Source organism: Hypanus sabinus, chromosome 19, assembly GCF_030144855.1.
Source record: "Hypanus sabinus isolate sHypSab1 chromosome 19, sHypSab1.hap1, whole genome shotgun sequence".
Lineage (NCBI taxonomy): Eukaryota > Metazoa > Chordata > Chondrichthyes > Myliobatiformes > Dasyatidae > Hypanus > Hypanus sabinus.
The window spans coordinates 54,546,023-54,560,070 of NC_082724.1; the positions used below are offsets into that span (position 1 = coordinate 54,546,023).

The 14,048-nt window shown below is 44.1% G+C and overlaps 1 protein-coding gene across 1 annotated transcript in view; it reads left to right on the forward strand.

The window, feature by feature from the left end:
- LOC132377932 (SLIT-ROBO Rho GTPase-activating protein 3) overlaps window positions 1-14,048 on the forward strand; it is a 304,499-nt gene that overhangs the window by 170,320 nt on the left and 120,131 nt on the right. The window contains exon 6 of the mRNA XM_059944422.1: window positions 8,165-8,293. Within this exon, the coding sequence (XP_059800405.1) occupies window positions 8,165-8,293 (129 nt within the window). The remainder of the gene's footprint in view (window positions 1-8,164; window positions 8,294-14,048) is intronic.

Sequence of the window (14,048 nt, forward strand, 5' to 3'; positions counted from 1 at the left end):
GTCCATTCAGATCGTTTCATTACATTAATGATTGAGAAGGTAATATCACCATGCATAATAAAGCATTACAGTTACAGGGCAGCTGCAGTACAGACAGACTGTAAGTTGTAAGGCCCTATCTGGGTAGAGGTCAACAACTCATCTTAGCATTCTGGGGGGACAATTCAATAGTCTCAAAGCAGTGAGAAAGAAACTGTCCTTCAACCTTGAATTACACACTGTCAGGCTTTTTAATCTTCTACCTAATGGGAGGGGAGAGATGAGGGAATGTCCAGGGTGGGTGGGGCCCTTTATGCTAGCTCCTTTACTGAGGAAGCCAGAAGAATAGACAGGAGTCCAGAGAGGGGAGGCTGGTTTCCATGATGTGTCGGAATCTGTTGCTGCAGACAATCCGCTGGAGGAACTCAGGTGAAGGTAAAGGAATTGCTGATGTTTTGGGTCACAAACCTACCTGACCTGCTGAGTTCCTCAAGCAGATTGTTTGCTGCAGTCTACATAATGTCAGTTTATGCTGAATGTCCTCAGAGAAAAGAAAGTTGTGTTGACCAAAGTGGAGCTGGCCAAAACCTTCACAACTAATGTAGGAAAGTGATGTGATAATGGGAATAATAAGTAAATCATGCCAAGTGGAAATAAGTCCAGGACCAGCCTATTGGCTCAGGGTGTCCTCCCTCGGAGTGTCAGACACCCTGAGCCAATAGGCTGGTCCTGGACTTATTTCCACTTGGCATGATTAACTTATTATTATTTAATTATTTATGGTTTTATATTGCTATATTTCTTCACTATTCTTGGTTGGTTTGGCTGTAACGAAACCCAATTTCCCTCGGGATCAATAAAGTATGTCTGTCTGTCTATCTGAAATGGGTTGGAGAATGGGCATAGTCAATGAGCTGATGATCTTATAATCCTGCGGCAGTCTATCATACAAAGAAAACTCCAAGTGGATAACTTACACCCAATGGCCAATTTATTAGGCTCACCTGACCACCTGCTCGTTAATGTAAATATCTAACCAGCCAATCATGTGGCAGCAACTCAATGCATAAAAGCATGCAGACATGGTTCAGTTATTGTTCAGACCAAACTTCAGAATGGGGAAGAAATGTGACCTATGTGATTTTGACTGTCGAATGATTGTTGGGGGCCAGACGAAATGATTTGAGTATGTCATAAATTCATATCCTGGGATTTTTACACATAACATTCTCTAGCTTTTACAGGAATGGTGTGAAATGCACACAGAAAAAAACATCCTGTGAGCAGCAGTTTTGTGGCAAAAATGCCTTGTTAATAAGAGAGTTCAGAGGAGAATAGTCAGACTGATTCAAGCAGACAGGAAGGCAACAGTAACTCAAATAACCACACGTTACAACAGTGGTGTGCAGAAGAGCATCTCTGAAAAATCAACACGTTAAAGCTTGAAATAGTTGAGCCACTAATGAAGTAGCAATTGAGTATATTTTATCAGTTAAATTCAGTGGCTGCTTTGGCACAATACTCCATCTCAGGCAAGTAATTACTACTTTGTTGAAGAAATAAAGGAGACTATGTTAAATAAATAAAGGAGACTATGATGGTATAAGAGCAGAATTGCTTAAGATGGATTGGGAAAATAGATTAAAGGGTAGATCAGTACTTGATCACTGGTGTATATTTAAGGAGTTATTTTACAACTATCAAGAATACATTCCACTGAAGAAAAAAGGGTGTAAAAGAAAAAAAATAGTTATCCGTGGCTAAGTAAAGAAATAAAGCAAAGTATATGACTAAAAAGGAAGTTATATAAGGTAGCTAAATCTAGTGGGAAGATTGAAGATCGAGAAGCTTTTAAAGATCAGCAGCAAATAACAAAAAGATTGATTAAGAAGGAGAAGATAGATTATGAAAGTAAATTGGTGAAAAACATAAAAGCAGATAGTAGGAGTTTTTATAGTTACATAAAAAGAAAAAGGGTGGCTAAAGTAAATGTTGGTCCCCTAGAAGATGAGACCGGGAAATTAATGGTAGGGGACATGGAGATGGTAGAAACGCTGAACAAATATTTTGTATCAGTTTTTACAGTAGAGGACACTCAAAATATCCCAACACTGGATAAACAGGGGGCTCTAGGGGGAGAGAAGCTAACTACGATTCAAATCACCAAGGAAATGGTACTTGATAAATTAATGGGACTGAAGGTGGATAAATCCCCTGGACCGGATGGCTTGCATCCTGGGGTCTTAAGGGAAGTGGCGGTCGGGATTGTGGATGCATTAGTGATAATTTTTCAAAACTCGCTGGACTCGGCAATGGTCCCGGCAGATTGGAAAAATGCTAATGTAACTCCTTTATTTAAAAAGGGCAATAGACAGAAGGCTGGGAATTATAGGCCAGTTAGCCTAACATCTGTGGTTGGCAAAATGTTGGAATCGATAATTAAGAAAACAGTAACAGGGCATTTGGATAAACACAGCTTAATAGGACAAAGTCAGCATGGCTTTACAAAAGGGAAGTCATGTTTGACAAATTTGTTGGAGTTCTTTGAGGACATAACATATAGGGTAGATAAAGGGGAACCAGTGGATGTGGTGTATTTGGACTTCCAAAAGGCATTTGACAAGGTGCCACACCAAAGATTATTACTTAAAGTAAAAAATCATGGGATTGGGGATAATATTCTGGCATGGGTGGAGGATTGGCTTTCTAACAGAAAACAGAGAGTTGGGATAAATGGTTTATTCTCAGACTGGCAGTTGGTGACTAGTGGTGTTCCGCAGGGGTCGGTGTTGGGACCCCAACTCTTTACAATCTATATTAATAATTTGGAGAAAGGGACTAAGTGCAACGTATCGAAGTTTGCTGATGACACAAAGATGGGAGGGAGTGTAATGAGTGCGGAGGACATTGAAACCCTGCAGGGGGACATAGTTAGGCTGAGTGATTGGGCAGACATTTGGCAGATGAAATATAATACTGACAAGTGTGAGGTCTTGCACTTTGGCAGGAAAAATAATAGAGCAAGTTATTATCTAAATGGAGAGAAACTGGAAAGTGCTTCTGTGCAAAGGGATATGAGGGTCCTGGTGCAGGAAACACAAAAAGTTAGTATGCAAGTGCAGCAGGTGGTCAAGAAGGCCAGTGGAATGCTGGCTTTTATTGCTAGGGGGATGGAGTATAAGAACAGGGAGGTCTTACTGCAGTTGTACCGGGTATTGGTGAGACCACACCTGGAGTACTGCATGCAGTTCTGGTGTCCATATTTAAGAAAGGACATACTGGCTCTCGAGGCAGTGCAGAGAAGGTTCACTAGGTTAATTCTGGGGATGGGTGGGTTGATGTATGATGAGAGGTTGAGTAGATTGGGACTCTACTCATTGGAGTTCTGAAGAATGAGAGGCAATCTTATTGAAACATATAAGATTGTGAAGGGGCTTGATCGGGTGGATGCGGGGAGAATGTTCCCAACGATGGGTGAAACTAGGACTAGGGGGCATAATCTTAAAATAAGGGGATGCTGTTCCAGGACTGATTTGAGGCGAAATTTCTTCACACAGAGGGTAGTGGGGCTGTGGAATTTACTGCCCCAGAGAGCTGTGGAAGCTACTACACTCAATAAATTCAAAACAGAGATAGACATTTTCCTGGATAAAAATGGCATTGGGGATACGGTGAGCGAACAGGTAAGCGGACATGAGGCTAGGTTTAGATCAGCCATGTGATCTCCTGGGCCAGTTTTCGATAGCCTGGATGGGTCGGAGAGGAATTTTCCAGATTTTTTCTCCTCAACTGGCAAATCGTGTTTTTTTTCCCCGGGTGATCACATGGGTTTGGGCGGGATGAAAAATAAAATAAAATGGGTGGCATGGTGCCCTGTTGGTTGGCACTGTTGCCTTGTGGGATTCGGTGATAACTAGAGTTAAGATTGGATCAGCCATGATCTTGTTGAATGGCAGAACAGGCTTGAGGGGCCGATTGGCCTACTCCTGCTCCTATCTCTTATGTTCTTATGTTAAATGCAAGCTAGGACATCAAGAAAATTCTTTACTCGCAGGCATCTTTTTTTCCACAGAGAGTGATGGTGCCTGCAGTGAGTTAACTGGGTAGCAGTGGAAACAAGCAATTGTGTGGAGTTTAATAAGCTTTTTGACAGACACATAAATATGAGGGGAATGTAGGGACATGGATGATAAGTAGGAAGAGGACATTCATGAGTAGTAAGTACAACACAACATAATGGGCTAAATGGCCTCTCCTGTGCTGTGCTCTTCTACAGTATGTTCTTCATTCTCTGCTTTGTAATGTTCCAGCAGTACCTGGACAGATGTGTTCAGAATTACTGTCTTATAGGGGGGTGCAGCACTTCTTTGGTGCTGTATTGGAGGTGGCAGCTAAACTTGAAGCTCGATAGATAAAAACATCAAGTCTTTTGACTCATTGGGTATCACAGGACATCTGACATTAACAACTAATGAATCTGCATCCATGAATTGGGATATTGCTGATTAGGACAGTGGAAACACGAAGGGAAGCCACCTCTGTGCAGCCACATCAACCTTTTGGGCTCCTTATCTAAGAAAGGATGCGCTGGCATTGGAGAGGGCCCACAGGAGATTCACAAGAATTATCCCAGGAATGAAAGGATTAATATAAGAGTTGCATTTTATGGCTCTGGGCCTATAATTGCTGGAGTTTAGAAGAATAAGGGGACATCTCATTGAAACCTATCAAATATTGAATGGTCTAGATAGAGTGGACATGAAGAGGATATTTCCTATAATGGGAGAGACTAGGACCAGAGGGCATAGTCTCAGAATACAAGGACATCCCTTTCGAACAGAGGTGAGGAGGAATTTCTTTAACCAGAGGGGGTTAAATCTGTGGAGTTCATTGCCACAGATGGTTGTGGAGGCCAATTTATTGGGTATATTTAAAGCTGCTACGTTCCTGATTAGTAAGAGAGTCAAAAGTTATAGGGAGAAGACAGGAGATGGGGTTGAGAGGTTCAATAAATCGGACATGATGGAATGGCAGTGCAAATTCAATGGATCAAACATCCTATAGTATGTTTTATGATCTTATGGATTTATTAGGCCAAATTATGCTGAAGTCTGCCAGTTGTTCCAATTGAAGTAAATCCCGGATTTCCACACATGCTGTGGATCATGGATTTCGGGAACTATTGAGTGTGTGGGCTCTCCAGCGTTACTTTTGACTAAGCCAAACAACTGCCGAGAACTACTGAGAGCATTGTCTGGAACAGCGATGTATCAACAGCTGTGTACATCTCTATTCCTAAAGGGACTCTTGCTTCCACACATAAAATTGCACAATCAGACTATTAACTTTTATGAATTTAGCAATTAACTAATTATTTATAGAGATAAATATGTATACACAGTTACAACTTAAGCAATTATAAATTAATCTCTTAGGACATCACTGCAGGAGTTTCTCAGGATGATGGTGGTATTGGTTTCTACGCACAACCATGTCCTGTTAGTTCCGCCGTGACCTTTCCTCCATCATTAACAGGATTATTTGCTGATTATACAGTGTCCCTCCTGTTCTATCTGTACTCCCTTTGATTACGAAGCAGCCCATGCCTGCATGAACAACACCAGGGCAACACATAGGCATGGGCAATAGGTGGCAAGTAATGTTCATGCCACAGAAGTGCCGCCTTCAACAAAAAGTGTGACCATTTTCCCAAAGACATCAGCATCCTGTTCAGCATTAACCAGGGGCTCTATGAGACCTGCCGTAGAGTCAGGTGTGAGAAGGAGTATCCTGGCAATGGACCCACCTCCCAGTGTTCCGTAGGCTCTCTACCACTCGGAGTGATGTCAACAGCGTGACTCAGATTCAGTTACTCATCACGTGTACATCAAAACATCCAATGAATGCGTCGTACGCGTTAATAGCCAAGCATCTTTACTGCCCCCAGTAAGGATGTACCGGGGGCAGCCCGCAAGTGTTGGCACACATTCCAGTGCCTGCATACCATGCCCACAATGCTTGGCAGAACAACACGGAGCACAACAAGCAACAAAACGACAACAAAACAAGCCCCCGACCTCTCTGACAGCTCCCCTCCCACCCACCCACACACACATAGACTGTCCTCCAACTCCAGGGTAGCCCTCCAGGTCTCCGGCTCACAGTCACTATGTGATTTTTTATTGTACTGCTGTCTGCCTTTAGACCTCAGACAGCTGTTGGGAGCAAGATTGTGTAAAACAAATGGCAGCATTAAAGCTATAGTAGCAATTGATGGAAAATGGATGAGTGTTTCCATACGGCATTGCAAAGATCACACTGACATCATGAAGGGCAACTCTCCGTGAGCTCAAATCCAAAAACATCCCAGGAACTCAATGAATCTGCATCAAAGCAGCTAACTCGATCTGGGGATTAGGTTTATTTATCAGATATCCATCGGGACATACAGTGAAATGTGTCGTTTGCACCAGCAACAAATACACAGGAGAGGTGTACTGGGTGCAGCCCACGTGCATCGTCACGTATTCTGGTGCCAACATAATATTCGCACAATGCTCGGCAGAGCAACAACTGCCAAAGCAATAACAGCAAAACGAGCCCTTCTCCTTCCTCCCACCCGCTCACTCCCACCCGCTCACTCCCACCCGCTCCCTCCCACCCGCTCCCTCCCACCCGCTCACTCCCACGGACAGCCCTCCAACTCCAGGACATGCCTCCAGCCTCCAGATCTATTGCATTAACAACCGATAGATCTCGGATGTGCTGGCAGCAGCCTGTGGGACGATATCAAAGGATACTTGCTGTGTTTTCATCAGTGACCTAATTACTAGGAAAGTGTGTCATCTGTTAGCATTTTGTACTAGGTGAGTGATGGAGAAAATGGGAGTCCTCAGGATAGAAATAGGGAGGGATTTTCGACAACTGGAATTATAAGTCATTGTATGTAAGAAGTTGGAATTCCGCACATTGTGAAGGAATGGAAAAACTCTGGTCCACTTCCTAGAAAAAGACACAAAATTAATTCCCATTATATAGAAGGTAGCGACATGGGATGTAGAAAATAGGTGTAGAAGGAGGCCTTTCAGCCCATTGAGACTGCTCTGCTGTTCAATATACTGTGCATGGCTGTTCAACGAACTGCAGTACTCACAATAGCTTGGTTTCAACCAGCCAGACCCCCATTACATCCTTGGGAATGAATGGGAAGAGGTTTGGTCCATCAGGTTTAATATAAGACATAGGAGCAGAATTCGGCCATTTGGCCCATCTAATCTGCTTCGCCAGTCCACCATGGCTGACTTATTATCCCTCCCAACCCCATCCTCCTGCCTTCTCACTGTAACCTTTGACACCCTTAGTAATCAAGAACCTATCAACTTCTGCTTTAAATATGCCCAACAACTTGGCCTTCACTGCCGTCTGTGGCAAATATTGCACAGATTCACTACCCTCTGGCTAAAGAAATCCCTCCTTATCTCTGTTCTCAAGGGGTGCCGTTCTATACTGAGACTGTGCCCTGTAGTAAACATCCTCGCAAAGTCCACTCTATCTAGACCTTACAGTATTTGAAAGGTTTCAGTGAGACCCCCCTCTATCTTCCAAACTCAAATGAGCTCAAACCCAGAGCCACCAAATGCTGCCATTATTGGAAACATCTTCTCCATATCTATTCTATCTAGGCTTTCCAGTATCTGATAGGTTTCAATTAGATTCCACACCCCCCCCCCCCACATTCCTCTAAACTTCAGCGATAACAAGCCCAGAGACATCAAATGCTCTTCATACCTTAACCTTTTCATTTCTAGAATCATTCTGATAAACCTCCTGGATCCTGTGCAATGCCAATTCATTATTTCCTAGATATGGGACCAAAACTGCTAAATTCAAATGAGCACACGCCCAGAGCCACCTCATATGTTAACCCTTTCGTTCCTGGGGTCATTCTTGTAAACTCCTGTGGACCCTCTCCAATGCCAATATTTGGGTATAAGTTCCATATAACTGGGGTAAATGCTCATTGGAATACCATATTAAATAGTAAGAGGTTTGAAATTAGATATATTGGAGTGAATTTTCTACATCAGATGTGATAATGTGACGAGATTAAACATAATGAGCTCATATCTATTGGTCATATCTGAAGGTGTGATGTTCAATAAATATTTTTGAACTTTTTCCCCAGCGTCAAGCCAAGTATTCTGAAAACAAACTGAAGTGCACAAAAGCAAGGAACGACTACCTGCTTAACCTCGCGGCAACAAATGCAGCAGTGGCCAAGTACTACATCCACGATGTCTCCGACCTGATTGACGTCAGTATTCATTTCTTCTCTCATGAGTTTTGCACTAGAGGTAGCACGTGTTCCTTCCAGTTCTGATTTGCCTCTTGAGGAAAGTCCCTCCCATTAATGTGTACTGGGTACATATGTAGGGTGCAGAGGGCAGGGTGGATTAGCGTAAAAGACTGTGCTGTACCACAACAGGCCTTTCAGATCACAACGTCTGTGTTGATATGACACCAGTTTAAAATAATCCTATCTATCTGAATGTTGTCCACAACTCTCTATTTCCCACCTGGTTCATGCCGCTGGTTAATTGCCTCTAAAACATTGTAACTGCATCTGCTTAAGTACCTTCCCAGGCAGTGTGTTCCAGGTATATACCACTCTTTGTGTAAATAATTTACCTCACAATTCTCTTTTAAACTCTTCCCTCTCACCTTAGATCTATAGCCTGCCGTATTTGACATTTCCACCCTGGGAAAAAGACACTACTCTCTATATACCTCTCATAATTTTATATACGTTCATCAAGTTCAGATTTAGATTTATTTATCACATGAACATTTAAACATCCAGTGAAATGCGTCATTTGCGTTAACAGCCAGCACACCTACGAGGTCTGCTCGCAACTGTCACTGCACATTTTGGTGCCAACATTGCTTGCCCACAGTGAGTGGTAAATCAACACAGAACAGAACAACAGCAAACAAGCCCCTTTTCCCCCTCCCACTCACATGGACAGCCCCCCAACTCCAGGACAGGCCTCCAGTCTCCAGTCTTCAGGCATCAGGCTTTGATGTCAGGTCTCGCCTCAGTCTCCAACACAAAAGGGATAACTAATGGCCTAAAGGAGTTTAGGTTGGAGCTCCAGAAGCAGTGGAAACCTTGACTGAGAGGTTTTGGCAAGGACTCACTCACCTTTCGAGTCACCATTTTACAATGGTGTCTGCGATGGTCCCTTTTCAACACACAAACATTCCGATCCAATGCCATCAGAGGTTCTTGAACTGGCTTGGAATGGTGAGACAAGAGCTCTGAATCACTGGGTTGCTGATAACATTACCACAGTGCAGCCCCATTATTGCAAAAAACCACTCGGGATAGTGAGAGCCTCTGAGCTAGATAGTCTGAACTGTAGCAGGCTTCCTCTGGCATGAACCAGGAGTATGGAGAGGCTAGCCCTTCCGATGATCTGCAAGGAAGAAGGGGGCATAGCCTCGGGATTCGGGGAAGTAAATTTAGGACGGAGATGAGGAGGAACTGTTTTTCCCAGAGAGAGTGGTGAATCTGTGGAATTCTGTGTCCAGTGAAGAAGTGGAGGCTACCTCAGTAGATCTCTTTAAGAGAAGGTGAGATAGATTTTTACATAGAATGGGAATTAAGGGTTATGGGGAAAAGATATGCAGTTAGAGGTGAGTCCGTGGCCAGATCAGTCATGGTCTTATTGAATGGCGGAGCAGGCTCGACAAGCCAGATGGCCTCCTCCTGCTCCTGTTTCTTTTGTAAGTACAAATCTCTTTGGGAGGAAGGTTTTCCTCGGGAACGAGATGTGAGGATGGGGTTATTGCTATCCTGTGAGCTGTGGCATCACCACATATAGGTTCCTCATTGTGACGTGCACCCAGATAGAGTGAAAAACATGTCATCTCTGTGGACCATTCCAAACTGAATTACATTGAGGCACTTCAAAGGGAAAGTCAATAGCAGAATGCAGGACAGAGTGTTACAGTTACAGAGAAAGTGCAGTTCAGGCAGACAGATAAAGTGGAAGGACCACAGCAAGGTGGATTGAGAAACCTTGTTCATCTTTATTGTTCAAGAGTCTTATAGTAGCGGAATGAGGTTTGCCCTTGTGCCTTATGGTGCACTTTTTCAAGCTTTTGTATCTTCTCCCTGATGGAAGGTGAGAGGACGTCCAGGTTGGGAAGGATTTATTTTTGCCACCTGGAGGCGGGGTACAGTGAAACCCCACCTTGTATAATAATCATGCAGACCAATACATTAGAGCAGTACATTGAGATAGTACAAGGAATAACAGTAGAGTGTTATAGTTGCAGTGCAGGTAGACAATAAGGTCACAATGAGATAGATTCACCTTATTGTACTAAGGAACCATTCAGTAGCAGAGTGGAAGCTGTCCTTAACCTTGGTGCTATGTGCCGTTAGGCTTCTGTGTCTCCTGCCCATCTGGAGGTGACAGAAGAGAGGATGTTCAGGGTGAGTGGGATCTTTAATTACCCTGGCTTTTGGGCAGAGTAATTGCTGCATCAAGCTGCAATGCATCCAGATAGAATGCTATCTATGGTGAAGAATCAATGCAGACATGCTGAATATCCTTAGTCCTCTGGGCAAGTAGAGGAACTCTGAAATTACTTGGCAGTGACACCAGCCCTCAAAATCATTTGGGTACACTCGAGTGCAGATAAGACCAGCCAGTGAGATCAGATCCCTCTGTGAAGTCAGACACATCCACTTCCTTTATTTTACAGCTGATCTAGTCTCACGGGAGGCAATCCGCTGTGTGTTAAGTCTGTGCAAATTTAATGCTGCAGTCTTCTCAACTGGCCGAAGGATTCATGTCTGAGCAGAAGTTGGTGAGGCTCACAGTTGGCTGGGCTACTGGTCCTGGTCATTGATGGAACTGAATTTGGTTCAAGTTCTCCCTGTCGCACTGGGCTCATCCTCTCTAGCTCTCTCACTGACAGGCTTGTGGCTGTCCGTTTCCCGCTATCTGTGCCCTCCTCACAATGATCACAAATTCACTTGCTTATTGGTTCTGGTGACTGAAGGCCCCAGATGGCTGTACTCCCCCCCACCCCTGTCATCTTTGAGTTATATTCTCCCCACCCCCACCCCACTGCTCTCCACTCCATTCCCCCCTCTCACAGAAGGACCTATTCTGCTAAACATCACTGATGAATACACGTAAATATTCAGCAAGCGGGAGCGCACACACCTATGTTAGCGGCTGTTACCATAGTAACGTGGCTTTCTATATAGTGAATGACGGGTTACTTGGAGTTAAACTGTGCTGAATGAGTGTGTGCTTGCCGGGTGAAATCAGAAGGCAAGGCAAAAGGGAGGGGGAGGGGAGCGAAAGATGTTTCTGCATCAAAACTCCCCTTCAGCTTCTCCTCCCCCCACACCCCATTAAAACATGTCTTTATTCAAACCAAGAGTTTTTCTAAAGAAGGCGATTCAGTCTTTGTGTCTCTATTCCCGTTAGTAATCTATTTTATTCATGATCACTGAGAGAAGCAGGGTTAATTTACACCTCAGTGCCTTGAGCTGGGCATTGCAGATGGGTTGTGAATGTAAATCAAATCCTTCAGAGAATTCTATGACCTTTTTTAAAATGATCTTTTGCCTAAATAGTTGGAAAATTGATTTACCAACCCAGAAAATGTGTTTCTTTGCCCCATTGCTTCTCAGACCTGCATGTGAAACAGGAATCCAGTGGCAGTGTCCCAGAGAAAATAATAAATAGGATTTAAGTGACTCATTCAGTAGTTTGGGGGGGAAAATATCAGGCAAAATTTGCTGCAAGTGTATTGTGCCCTGACCACAATGGCTCTCCACATACCTGAGCAAGCTTGTCATCCGTAATCTCTTTCATTGTCCGCTTGTGCAGGTTTTAAAGTGTAGCTGGGTTCTCCAGCGGCTGCTCAGAAAGTAGGTCACCCTCCTTGGGAGAAGAGAAAAAGTTCAGCATTCCTCACATCTCACGAAACAAAGGATTTCCAGTCTGCAGGAGTACGTTCTAGAGGGATGCACTGGAAGCTTGGCGCAGCCATCGCAAGGCCCTCCACTGATGGACAGGGAGGGACAGATTAGCTGAGGAACACCCTCAATTATGGTTATAACATATCACTCCAGGCGGCCAAATTGGTGGCAACAATCCTATCGGTTTTAATGAAAGTAGTAGAACAAGACTTGATATAAGTACTAGAATGAAAAGGCATTGCACAGATCATTCTCATAGCTAATTTAATTATTATGAATAAAGTTTATATTGATAAAATTCTAACGTAACAAAAGTATTGGAGGGCTCTGAGAAGGTGTTGGTTTACACGCCTGTGCTTAGGGCAGTGTGGGTAGTGGTTGGCACAATGCTTTACAGTACCAGTGACCCGGGTTCAATTCCTGCCACTGCCCTTGTACGCATTCTCCCCATGACTGCATGGGTTTCTTCCAGATGCTCCGGTTACCTCCCACAGTCCAAAGGTGTACAGGTTGGTAGTTTAATTGGGGATTGTAGATTGTCTTGTGATTAGTCGAGGATTAAATTGGGGGATTGCTGGGCACCACTCCGGCTCAAGGGTCCAGAAGGGCCTGTTCCACGTATCTCAATAAATTATAGTAGACAAGTCATCCTGGGTCCCACTGTGGTCAACTCCACACAGCTGGCAAGATCTTTCACTGACTCTTAAATTGTAAATTGATTTATAATGATCACATGGTCATGGTTAGGATGATTATATAAGGTAAGTGATATTTATTATTATAATTATGTAGAGGTAAAGCACAGTAACAAGCTCATCCGGTCTAACGAGCCTGTGCCAGACAATTACACCCATGTGACTAATTAACATAATAACCTGTAAGTCTTTGGAGTGTGGCAGGAAACACGTGTGTTGTGGGCAAAATGTACAGACTCTTTACGGACAGTGGCTGAATTGAACCCGGGTCACTGTAAAAGCACGCTAGCCTCTAGGCTGGAGTGTCATCTGCTCATGTTGGATCTGCTGATATTATTATCTATCCTCACAAGTCTGGGAGAGGTGGGCAGCAGTGTGGTACAGCCAGTAAAGCAGCTGTTACCTGTGCTCTGTTCCAGCCTTCAGTGCTGTCCGCGTGCAGCTTGCACAATCTTCCTGACCGCAGTTTGCTCTGGTTTCTTCTACTTCCCGAAAACAAACCGGTCCGTATGTTACACACACAAAATGCTGGTGGAACGCAGCAGGCCAGGCAGCATCTATAGGAAGAAGTACAGTTGACGTCTCGGGCCGACACCCTTTGTCAGGACCTGTTCCAGTTTGCTTACCAACACAACAGGTCAACAGCAGATGCCATTTCATTGGCCTTTCACCCTGAAACATCTGGACAGATGCAAGCAACACACACACAAAGTGCTGGAGGAACTCAGCAGGCCAGGCAGCATCTGTGGAAAAGAGTACAGTCAACATTTTGGGCCGAAACCAGTCCTGTCTGGGAAATGTCCATCTCCCACGCCCCATCCCCATCACATTCTACAGGGGTTGTATTGAGAGTATCCTGAGCAACTGCATCACTGCCTGGTTTGTAGATTGCACCATCTCGGATCGCAAGACCCTGCAGCGGATAGTGAGGTCAGCTGAGAAGATCATTGGAGTCTCTCTTCTTACCATTACGGACATTTACACTACACGCTGCATCCGCAAAACTGACAGCATTGTGAAGGACCCTACACACCCCTCATACAATCTCTTCTCCCTCCTGCCATCTGGGAAAAGGCACCGAAGCATTTGGGCTCTCACGACCAGACTGTGCAACAGTTTCTTCCCCCAAGCCATCACACTCCTCAATACCCAGAGTCTAGACTGACATCTACATCATTTATTATTATATTGAAATTTGTCCTCTACTGTGCCTATTGTCTTGTTTATTAATTATTGTATTGCCCTGCACTGTTTTGTGCATTTTATGTAGTCCTGTGCAGGTCTGTAGTCTAGTGTAGCCTTGAGTTGTCTCACATAGTCTCGTGTAGTTTTGTGTTGTTTCATGTAGCACCAGGGTCCTGGAGGAA